Source organism: Vipera berus, assembly GCF_964194415.1.
Source record: "Vipera berus genome assembly, chromosome: 4".
In the NCBI taxonomy this organism is placed as follows: domain Eukaryota; kingdom Metazoa; phylum Chordata; class Lepidosauria; order Squamata; family Viperidae; genus Vipera; species Vipera berus.
In genome coordinates, this window is record NC_138206.1 from 54,807,524 (window position 1) to 54,819,651 (window position 12,128).

Below are 12,128 nucleotides of genomic sequence, written 5' to 3' on the forward strand. Positions count from 1 at the left end.
CCGCACATGTGTGCTAGTCGTTTCCGACTCTAGGGGCCGGTGCTCATCTCCGTTTCATAGCCGAAGAGCCAGCGCTTGTCCGAGGACATCTCCGTGGTCATGTGGCCGGCATGACTAGACGCCAAAGGCGCACGGAACGCTGTTACCTTCCCACCGTAGTGGTCCCTATTTTTCTACTTGCATTTTTACATGCTTTCGAACTGCTAGGTGGGCAGAAGCTGGGACGAGTAACAGGCGCTCACTCTGCTACGCGGCACTCGGGATTCGACCCGCCAAACTGCCGACCTTCCGATCGACAAGCTCAGCGTCCTAACCCACTGAGCCACCGCGTCCCTAACATTATATTTAAATATATGGTTTTAAAGTTTAAACTGAAAAATGGTAAGACTCCTAGATGAGGAAGTGCCATGCTGAATTTATAATACATATCATGTCAAAGGTGCTTTTTCAAAAGGCAACTAGACACTTTTTTCCTTGAGGAAGATGTTTTTGTTCTCATCCAAGAAGCTTCATCGCTTCAGATGAAACATCTTCCTCAAGGAAAAAACAGTCCAGATGCCTTTTAAAATAGCACCTTCAAGACAACTGGATGACTGAGAATCTCCATAGACATATAACACACATCTATAAGCAGTGAGATATTCATGTGCTGTATTCAATCATGTTTCCTTTGGGAGGTAGTTATGATATCTGTAAGCATTTTTAATATTTTACAGTATTTTCAAATATACAGGTTGAACATTTCACTGCTTATACTCCAGCTTTAATTTATTTATTTATTTATTTATTTTATTGCATTTATATACCGCCCTTTCCCTGAGGACTCAGGGCGGTTTACAGGGAGTTAAAAATCAACCATACAAAAGTTAAAACCCAATTTAAAAAATATTAAATCAACCCTGTACTATTAAAAACCCCAATTAAAATGAATGTCTCCTCAGCCTGGGCCCGAGAGCTCAAAGAGCCAGGTCTTCAGGCCCCGGCGGAATGATCGGAGGTCGGGAGCAGTCCTCAGCTCCACCGGCAGCTGGTTCCAGAGGGCAGGCGCCCCCACTGAGAAGGTCCTATCCCTAGGTGTCACCCGCCGGCAATCTCTTACCGGCGGGACCCTGAGCAGACCCTCCCTGTGGGAGCGCACTGGGCGAAGGGCGTTTGATGCCGGCAGCAGGTGTTCCCTCAAATAATAACTATTTCTACGTCAGGTGTTCCCTCAAATAATAACTATTTCTACGTCAGAAATGAAATCCCCAAATGCTATTAAATTATTTACCTATATTAAGGTTTAAAGAAACACCTAAGCACTTGTATAACAGTCACTACCAGTATGCATTTGAACTGTAACCGTTTTGGCGGGAGTCAATTATGACGGGAGATTTAGGTTCAATCTGATTGGTTGGCTGTTTACTCAGAAAGGTATATAAAGAGTGCAAGTACCCCCTAACCCCTCAATACAGTTATGGTCACCTAATAAAGAGCTGTTTGATTGTACTCATCTGCCTGGCATCATTCATACTCTTCAGAACCCACTACACAACACATATCTTCAACCTTGAGTTTAAAATGCAAGCAATAAAGTCATTTTTACAGGACGACCACGCCTAGGGAGAGTAGCAACAGTGCTAAACTTTCTCCATTTGTAGAGCACAGCGCATAATGCTTAATGAGGTAAAAAAAGAATCCTAGAGTGTCAGCTAAAGACCTACAGAAATCTCTGGCACATGCTAACATTTTTGTTGACACATCTACAATAAGGAAAACATTAAACAAGAATGGAGTACATGGGAGGACACCACGGAGGAAGCCATTGCTGTCTAAAAAAAATATTGCAGCACGTTTGAAGTTTGCAAAAGAGCACCTGGATGTTCCACAGCACTACTGGCAAAATATACTGTGGACAGATGAAACCAAAATTGAGTTGTTTGGGAAAAACACACAACACTATGTGTGGAGAAAAAAAGGCACAGCACACCAACATCAAAACCTCATCCCCACTGTAAAACATGGCGAAGGGAGCATCATGGTTTGGGGCTGCTTTGCTGCCTCAGGGCCTGGACGGATTGTTGTCATTGATGAGAAAATTAATTCCAGAGTTTATCAGGACATTTTGCAGGAAAACGTACGACCATCTGTCCGCCAACTGAAGCTCCACAGAGGATGGGTGATGCAACAGGACAATGACCCAAAGCATACAAGTAATTCAACAAAACAATGGCTTCAACAGAACAGAATACGCCTTCTGCTGCTGGCCCAGTCAGAGTCCTGACCTCAACCCGATTGAAATGCTGTGGCATGACCTTAAGAGAGCGATTCACACCAGACATCCCAAGAATATTGCTACACTGAAACAGTTTTGTGAAGAGGAGTGGTCCAAAATTACTCCAGATCGTTGTGCAGGTCTGATCTGCAACTACAGGAAACGTTTGGTTGAGGTTATTGCTGCCAAAGGAGGGTCAACCAGTTATTAAGTCCAAAGGTTCACATACTTTTTCCACCCTGCACTGTGAAAGTTTCCATCTTATGATCAATTAAAACATGACAACAGCTAATGTTTGTGTAGTATTATTTTAAGCAGACTGTGTTTTTCTATTGTTGCGACTTACATGACGTTTAGAGCGCATTTTATGGCCAATTCATGCAAAACTCCACGTAATCTCAAAGGGTTCACATACTTTTTCTTGCAACTGTATGCCATAAAGGGCATTATAGGTGACAACCAGCATTTTTCATTTCATCCAGAAGCTGAATAGCAACCAGTATAGCTACATGGTGCTGCCCTTGAAGATCATCCAAAAGCTATAGCAGCTTTTGGATTATCTTCAAGGGCAGCAGAGTGTATTGCAGTATTCCAGTCATAAGGTAATCAAGGTGTTAATGACCATTTGAAGAGTGTCCCAGTTAAGGAAAGGGCACAGCTGGTGTACAATATGATCCTGCTGGCCACAGCTGCCACTTGCTGATTGAGCAGTAGCTGTGAGTCCAAGAGGATCCCCAGATTGCACACCTGCATTGGAGAAATGCAATCTTAACTAAGACAGTGAAAATGTCACACTGCCAGAACTACCAAGTCTTATCAGGATTGAGCCAAAATCTGTTCCTTTTTAGGCAGAGGTCTTCAAACTCGGCCCTTTTATGACTCATGGACTTCAACTCCCAGAATTTCTCAGCCAGGCATGCTGGCTGAGGAATTCTGGGAGTTGAAGTCGATGAGTCATAAAAGGGCCGAGTTTGAAGACCCCTGTTTTTAGGCAACCTCTCAGACACAGGGTTAGTACATCAATAGATATAAAGGTAGACATAGATAGCAATTTTATAATAAACTATATATTTTATATTTTAATTCCTAGTAGACCCTCGAGTACTTTAGAAGGGTGGAACAAAAATAAGTAACTTTTCAGACCTCCAAAATTTTGTTTTTTTATTTTTTAGAATCAAGGAATATATATAGAGAGAACATTATAAAAACATATTCATAGTATGGGTATACCAGTAGGTTATATCATTTTAAAAACCCACTATATTCCATCTATTGTACTCAGAATTATTCCAAATATCCTACTACCGCAAGTATCTTAACACAAGTTCTTTTATATTCAGAAGAGAACAAATATGCTCCCAGAATATATTCCAGACACTACAATTAACACACTGTTCACAGTATATGCTAATTGTTGGGGTGGGAGGGGGAGAATCAACATTTTCTGTCCTAGTCTGCAACATAACTGTTGCTATTTATACAACAGTTTCCGTCACTGGTGGGATTCAAATATGTGAACAACCGGTTCTCTGTGTGGATGCCGCTTCCGGACGTCCATTCTGGGCCTGGGCAACAAAACATTAGCTACCGGTTCTGTGTACCGGCTGAATCCCACCACTGGTTTATTATTGATTTTAATATCTCTCTATAGAGAAATAGGGAACGCAGTGGCTCAGTGGGTTAGGACGCTAAGCTTGTCGATCAGAAGGTCGGCAGTTTGGCGGGTCGAATCCTGAGTGCTGCATAACAGAGTGAGCGCCTGTTACTCATCCCAGCTTCTGCCAACCTAGCAGTTTGAAAGCACATAAAAATGCAAGTAGAAAAATAGGGACCACTCCGGTGGGAAGGTAACAGTGTTCCATGCGCCTTTGGCGTCTAGTCATGCCGGCCACATGATCACGGAGACGTCCTCAGACAAGCACTGGCTCTTCGGCTTTGAAACGGAGATGAGCACCGGCCCCTAGAGTCGGAAACGACTAGTACACATCTGCAGGGGAACCTTTACCTTTTATAGAGAGATATTTAACTTCAAATAACTCTGGGTGGCTTACTTTTTTAAAATAAAAAGTAGGAAAAATACAAAAAAAGAAGCAAAGCAAAGTGTAACGTTTCTGTTCAATGTGCCATAAGACCGGAAGTAGAGCAGTTATGTTTAGAGACACCTACCGGTATTTAAAATTATACAGGTCGATACTATCATCCTCACTAGCGCAGTTCGGCGAAAACAGCTTTCCACAAGTCTCCTATTCCAACGCTAGATGGCAACCTAACAAAAGCCCAGAAACACGCTTTACGAATGTACCACCTTTCCGGGGAGGGTCGGCGCGTCTTCGTGGCCAAGGGCAAGCGAGTGAGTCCTCGGATCATTAAATTAGCAATAGGAACGATACACACCTAACAAACTTCCTTGCGACCTTTCAAAGGTAAGGATGGCCACCACCTTTTTCCGCCTCTTCACGACCCCTTCCTGAAAAATGGTACTTGCCCAACCTGGCCGCGGAAGAGAGAAAGAGAAGCGTGACGTCCCCAAATCCAGCCGCCCTTGCGACGCGCTGTTCCGTACTGTACTCCGCTTTTTCCTCCTCCCTCCCACTTACTGTATTTCCCGACTCCTTTGCCTCAGTCCCGCCCAGCCGTGGGACACGTCGCCCCTGCAAAGAGGAGCAGCTGTGGAAAGGGGAACTACGGCGGCGACCCTTTTCGGACGGTGAGTCGGAAAGAAAGCTGGGCAGTTGCAGAAGGCGCTCGTTTGCTCCTCTCTGCCTTTTTCTGAAAAGGCGACTGCGAGATTTATTAGCGTGGGGAGAGACGGGACTCTTCCCCTCTCGCGCTCCTTTCCACGCGGAGAGCCCTTTTCCCCAGCGAGCAACCCCCCCCCAGCCCCCAATCTTCTAGTTCTGGGAAAATACGTCGCCCTCGGTTCCAAGCGTTACTTCCCCTTATGGGAGCAGATGTTATCTCAACCCTTGCCAGTTGTTCCAGAAGACAAAACAGATGGGCGAGGAAGGAGATCTTTGGCCTCCCTTTTCTAAATCTGAGCCCCCAAATCGTCCAGGTTGTTGCACACCCGTAATGTACAAACCCTTCCAATTTCTTGCCTTTTGTCGTTTGGATACACGGGTTGGTGCGTCCGGCGATTCCGAGATTATACAGCATGCCCTCCTGACGTACCTTCTGTTTGTGGTCGGTTTGTCTATGTAACAGCTGTTGGGTTTTGTTTGCTTGGTGGGTAGCAGCAGCCTGTCAACAGCCAGGAGAGGAAAGCTCTTATTGCACAATGAGAGCATTGTGTGTTTTTTTTAATCTTCTTTGCCTTATGTACACACCATTGTTAGCTGCATAATTTATTACCGCTGACTTTGAAAACCTATTGGGAATGTTGAAGTTGTTTGAAGAAAAAAACAACAACTGCAAAAGTCCATTTGGAAGATGTGATTTCTTCAGGGGCGATGGATCACTGTTTCCTGGGTGTAAGCAAAATGGGCGAAAGTGGGCAAAGAAAATAAAATATATTGCAATGCTATTTAGATGTTAAATTATTGGTTATTCATGAAATAGCACTTCTGTCCTTCAACCAAAACGTCCATTTTAAATATAGCATTCTATATCTTTTTTTTAAAAAAAAAAGTTCATAGTAATCTTGCATTTCTTGTTAGTTTTTGCCATCATTAGATAACTAAATCCAAGATTGCTGCATAAATAGTGGGATGGACAAGTTGGAAACAATTTGTTTTTCCATCCATCACACAAAACAAATGGCAGTTTGCATCAATTCTCCAATTAAGCATTTCAATTGTCATGAAAATCAAAGAATGCTACCACTTGTGGCTTTTTTCCTGTTATACCGGTAGTCTTCATCTGCTAAAGGAAAATGTTAATTTTGGGGCATCTATTTAAAATTTAATCTTGCAGTAGGTGAGTTATGTTGCAAATAAATAGGGTAGTGTCATCCTCAACTGTTCAAAGTTATAGGGTGCTGAAAAAGAGACTTTTGACCTGTCTTCACAGTTAGACAATTGCAGCATCCCTGTGGGCACTCAACCTGGGTACTTGGCAACCAGAGGTTGTGGCGTCTTAGAGTCACATGATCACCATTTGCAATGCTCCCAATGGGTTTCTGACAAAACAAAGTGAATGGGGTAAACCAGATTGCTTAGTGGCCATGTGATTCGCTTAACAACCATGGCAACAAGGGTGAAGATTCAGGCACAATCATAAGATGACTTACTTAATGACCACATCACTTAGCAACAGAAGTGCCAGTCCAATTGTGTTCATAGGTTTTCTGCTGTGGTCCCCACCTTCATGTGAGATCCACTCCCATACTTCTGGACTTACAGAATAGCCTCAGAATTTGGGTCTGCCACTTGGCCTGTTACATTGGGTGTGACTGAGAAGATTCTTACCTCCCAGGCTGCCCATCACCTTGCTTTTAATTTTAAATTTTTTATTCTTAATTTTAATTGTGTTTAGCACTTTTTAACTTTTTATATTGTAAGCCACCCGGAGTCACTGTATTAGTGAGATGGGCAACACAGAAATTTAATAAATAAGTTGTGGACTACGTATATTTACCAAGTATGTAGAGCTTCATTTTTTTATAATGCAAGAAACAATCAATATAATAAAGTAAACCTATCATATATTTATAATAGCAGGATACCAATCTACAGTAAATTAAAGGCAGGCTCCAACATTGTTTCTCAAATTCTTCTGCTGTTAGGGGTTGTTCATCAGGTGGGTTCTATAGCCCTATACTAGAGTACATGATCCTGCTTCAAGGAAAGTGTTAGGCCTGTAGTTGATCTCTATTTCTAAAGATATACCTCCAGTTTCAAAAGTGAAAAATTTGAAAAGCTATACAAGGATTACAGTTGAGCAATTAAAATATGAACATTGCTTATTCAATATATTTAATTTTATGTGGCAAAAAATAAATTATGTCACAGTGACAGAATGCTAGACTTAAATGTGAGATGTATATATTCACATATTGAGTTAAGTACATGTTTTCTTTTAGTCATGAACTGCAGGTATGTGTAATATTACAATCCCTACTATATAATCCCTATTACAATGGTAATGCTACAGATTGAGCAAAAGATCCAAATCAGGATACTGCCTGGCTTCTAGCAATGCTGATGAAAAAATGACTTAAGATTATGCAAGTAGTAACACAATTGATAGAAATTGATACCTTGATATTATTGCTAGTCTGTTTTTATATTGCTAGGAAAATACATATTTTATATGTAAAAAAAATTCAGATGGTAGTTTATTATAGCCATCCCACTTCAAAAGGCTCTGAAATCTTTGAAATCGTAACTGTTTTATTATCTATATCATTTCTATCTCTGCTGTATTCTGAGCCGTGGTAATGATAGTGATAGCAGTTGCTATGTAAAAATTTACCTCATCATTCCATAATGGTTAATGTGTTTAATAATAATATTGTACAATTGCAATGTGAGAACTGCTAATAAAAACAATTATCAAAAGAACAATCAGTTATATCAAAAGCAGATAAAAACTGCATTAAAAATCCATAACACATCAATATGTCATCTCAACAAGATAAAGTGCCTGACCAAGCAGGATTGCCAATAGAAAAGAATAGATTTGACCAGCTTTTCTCATATCCTGAATTATTAATAGAATATTCAGTACTTGGATGAATATTCTTTATTGTTTTCCTGACAAGCATAGAAAGAACACCCTTTAGAATAGAATAGAGCTGGAAGGGACGTTGGAGGTCTTCTAGTCCAGCCCCCTGCTCAAGCAGGAGGACCTATACCAGGGGTAGGCAACCTCGGCTCTTTTATGACTCATGGACTTCAACTCCCAGAATTCCTGAGCCAGCTATGCTGGCTCAGGAATTCTGGGAGTTGAAGTCCATGAATCATAAAAGAGCCGAGGTTGCCTACCCCGGACCTATACCATCTCAGACAAGTGACTGTCTTGTCCAGTGATGGCGAACCTTTTAGAGACCGAGTGCCCAAACTGCAACCCAAAACCCACTTATGTATTGTTGGATGCTGGGTGGGTGTGGCCCATTGGGTGGGCGTGGCTGCAGTGGTAACGGCAGACTGGGTGGGACTAAAATGTTCATTCCATCTTTTTTTTCCTGCGAGAAGTTGAAATTGATTGATTGAACCTTTTTCTTTTCTTGCACATGGCGGCAGAGGCCTAAAACGAAAAGGTTTTATAAAACCCAGCTGAAGGGCTAGGACTGGGGCAATGGCGCGTGTGCCCACAGAGAGGGCTTTGTGTGCCACCTTTGGCGCCCGTGCCATAAGTTCGCCACCATGGGTCTAGTCTTTTCTTTAAAATCTCCACTGATGGAACGCCCACGATTTCTGGAGGCAAGCTGTTCCACTGGTTAATTGTCCTAACTGTCAGGACGTTTCTCCTTAATTCCATGTTGCTTCTCTCTGATCAGTTTCCAACCATTGTTTCTTGTCCTGCCCTCTGGTGCTTTGGTGAATAACATAACCCACTCTTCTTGGTGGCAGCCCCTCAAATACTGGAATACTGCTATCATATCTCCCCTATTTCTTCTTTTCTTTAGACTCACTAGCCAAACCCAAGTCCTGCAGCTGTCCTTTGTATGTTTTAGTCTCCAGGCCTTTAACCATCTTAGTTGCTCTTCTCTGATTTTTTTCCAAACTCTCAATATCTTTTTTGTAATAAGGTGACCGAAATTGGCTACAGTATTCCAGGTGTGGTCTTACTAGGGTTTTATAAAGTGGTACTAATACTTCTGTGATCTTGATTCTAGGCTTCTGTTTATACAACCCAGGATTGTATTAGCTTTTTTGGCGGCGGCTGCACACTGCTGGCACATAGTCAAGTGATCGACCACTAGGACTCCAAGGTCCCTCTCACAGTTACTGTTTTTAAGCCAGGTCTTACTCAATCTCTACGTGTACCTTTGATTTTTCCTGCCTAAATGTAAAACTGCTTTTTTCCACATTGAAATTCATTTTGTTAGATAGGGCCAGTGGTGGGGTTCAGCTAGTTCACACTACTTTAGCAGAATCGGTAGCTAATTTTTTGTTGCCCAGGCCAAAATGGACTTCCAGAAGCAGCATCCACATAGACAACTGGTTGTTCACGTATTTGAATCCCACCACTGGATAGGGCCCATTGTTCAAGTTTGTCAAGATCTTTTTGGACCCTGAGTTTGTCTTCTGGGGTATTGGCTACGCCTGCCAGTTTGGTGCCATCTGCAAATTTGATGAGCTCCCCTTTAATTCCCTCATCTAAGTCATTGATGAAGATATTTAAGAATACTGAGCTTAAGACAGAACCTTGTAGTACCCCACTGCTTACTTCTCTCCATGTGGATGTAGTGCCATTGAGGACTACTCGTTGGTTTGCCAGCCAGCTACAGATCCATCTGGTGGTGATGTTGTCTATTCCATCTTTTTCTAGCTTACCAAGGAGTAGGTTGTGGTCTACTTTATCAAATGCCTTACTGAAGTCTAAGTATACGTACATCCACAGCGTTTCGCTGGGCTACTAGTTTAGTCACTTTATTAAAAAATGAAATAAGATTGGTTTGGCTTGATCTGTTTTTAACAAACCCATGCTGGCTACTAGTTATGACTTTGTTTGCTTCTAGTTGTTTGCAAATCTGTTTTTTGATTATTTTTTCTAGGATCTTCCCAGGTATTGAGGTTAAACTGATTGGTCTGTAGTTTCCTGGGTCCCTTTTTTTCCCTTTCTTGAAGATGGAACCACATCAGCCCTTTTTCAATCCTCAGGTACTTCCCCAGTGCTCCAGGATTTATGAAAGATGTGGTGCCATGGTTCTGAAATAACATCTGCTAGCTCCTTCAGAACTCTGGGATGTAATCTGTCAGGTCCCAGTGATTTATATTCGTCAATTTCCTGAAGAACATATTAGAAAATCTACCCCTTCAACAAATTTCAGAATTTGTTCTGGAAATCAACTAGCAACCAATGAAATTATTGTAACAAGAGAGCAGTTTTTGCCTATAATTGTCTGAATTCATAGTTTTTGAAATTATCCAGATATATAACACATTGTTGCAATCAATTGATATCACCAAATCTACATATTCCTTTTTTTTTACAAAAGCACGGGGAAATGTGTAAATGTGTTTTCAGTTTGATTAGCCCAGTCAATCACTCCAATTGCTTTCTCTCATCCAATCAAGTCTCAGTGCCAGGCTCACTATAAGATGACCATAATTAAGTCATGCTATGAAAAGAAATAACAGGTTCTCCCTGATACATTATATTGATTTATAATGTATTTTCCTAAAAATCACATGAGAAAGATGTAAATGATACTTTCTTAAGTAATTACATGTTGTACTCTCTTAATCTAAGAAATTTACATCGGGGAGGACTGTGTGGAGAGAGTTTCCTCCTTTAAATTTCTGGGAGTCTACGTCTGTGAAGATCTGACCTGGAAAGTTAACACAACCCAGGTGGCTAGAAAGGCCCAACAGAGGCTTCACTTTCTTAGGGTCTTGTGGAAGAACAGGGTAGAACAACAGCTAATGACCCTCTTTTACCGGTCTATTATAGAGAGCGTCCTCTCGTATGGTATTGTGGTTTGGTATGCTGGTCTGACAGCCGCGGACAGGAAAGTATTACAGAGGGTAGTGAGCACAGCACAAGACATTGTGGGCTGTCCCCTGACACCACTGGATGACATCGCCAGGGCTCATTGCCTTGGAAGAGTGAGGAAAATTCTCAGGGATGACTCACACCCTGGACGGTATCTCTTTACTCTCCTACCATCGGGTAGGAGATATAGGAGTATAGCCAGCCGTACCAACAGGCTGAAAAACAGCTTTTATCCATGGGCTGTTAGGCTTTTGAATGGGATATAATCTCTGTGAACTTATGCAGAATTGACTTGGGAGGCCGGTGTGTGGTGTAGTTGGTTCACATGGTGTGGTAGGATGGAGGGTTTGTTGTCACTGTGTGTTGGGGGGAGGGAGCATGGGGAGAGGCTCAGCTAATCTCAATGTACACATGTTGTACTTTGACAATAAAGGTTTATTATCAGCTTCTGGTGTTGACATTTTATGGGATTTTTTTAATCATTAATTTGGTTGTCAATGCAGGAAGAAAATGTTTAATGATTCATAAAATACATTCAATTTAGTGAAAATTAGTTTACTAAAATCATCTCTTTCCTCTGAATATTTACAAAAATAAAGCATAGCTAGAAAATAAAATATGCATTTATTTATATAAACATGTTTTCATGTTTATATAAATAAATGCCAATATTTTATGGTCATTTTCAGTAAAATAATTTATGAGTTGGTCTCAATTTCCATTTCATATGAAAGTAAAGTGAACAATATTTACATATGTTGAGTACTGTGAATACCAAAGCTATGGTTCTTGGATGTGTTTTTTTGTAAAGTTTAGCCTTTTATGCTGATCGTAAGTTCATTATTTTAATTTCAATTATCTGTTTTTATTTAAAATATTTACATATATCTATAAAATAAACATTAAAAATTTGCTTTTAGTTCCTCAGAGCATTTTGATATGATCGTTTAAAATGGATCCAGAAGAGCAGGAGTTGCTTGGCGATTATAGGTATAGAAATTATTCCTCAGCAATTGATAAAGCTTTGAGGAACTTTGAATCTTCAAGTGAATGGGCAGATCTCATATCTTCTCTTGGGAAACTCAACAAGGTGTAGTATCTATCTTTTTAAATTATTTACAAGGTTTTTTCTAATAAGATGTTAAGAAGGTAGCAATATCATTTAAGGCATTTTTAATGAATGAAGTCTGGATAGTATAATATTTTCCTAATAGTGATGAATGGCTGTGAGAGTTGGACCATAAAGAAGGCTATAAGCCAAAAAATTCACATT

The 12,128-nt window shown here is 40.9% G+C and overlaps 1 protein-coding gene across 2 annotated transcripts in view; it reads left to right on the forward strand.

Moving 5' to 3' along the window:
• Nucleotides 1-4,692: 4,692 nt before the first annotated feature.
• The window catches only part of DOP1B (DOP1 leucine zipper like protein B), a 52,169-nt gene continuing 44,733 nt past the window's right edge, over nucleotides 4,693-12,128 (forward strand). For both annotated transcript variants that reach the window (XM_081327314.1, XM_081327315.1), the window contains exons 1-2: nucleotides 4,693-4,961; nucleotides 11,776-11,945. In XM_081327314.1, the coding sequence (XP_081183440.1) occupies nucleotides 11,808-11,945 (138 nt within the window). In that variant the 5' untranslated portion in view covers nucleotides 4,693-4,961; nucleotides 11,776-11,807. The remainder of the gene's footprint in view (nucleotides 4,962-11,775; nucleotides 11,946-12,128) is intronic.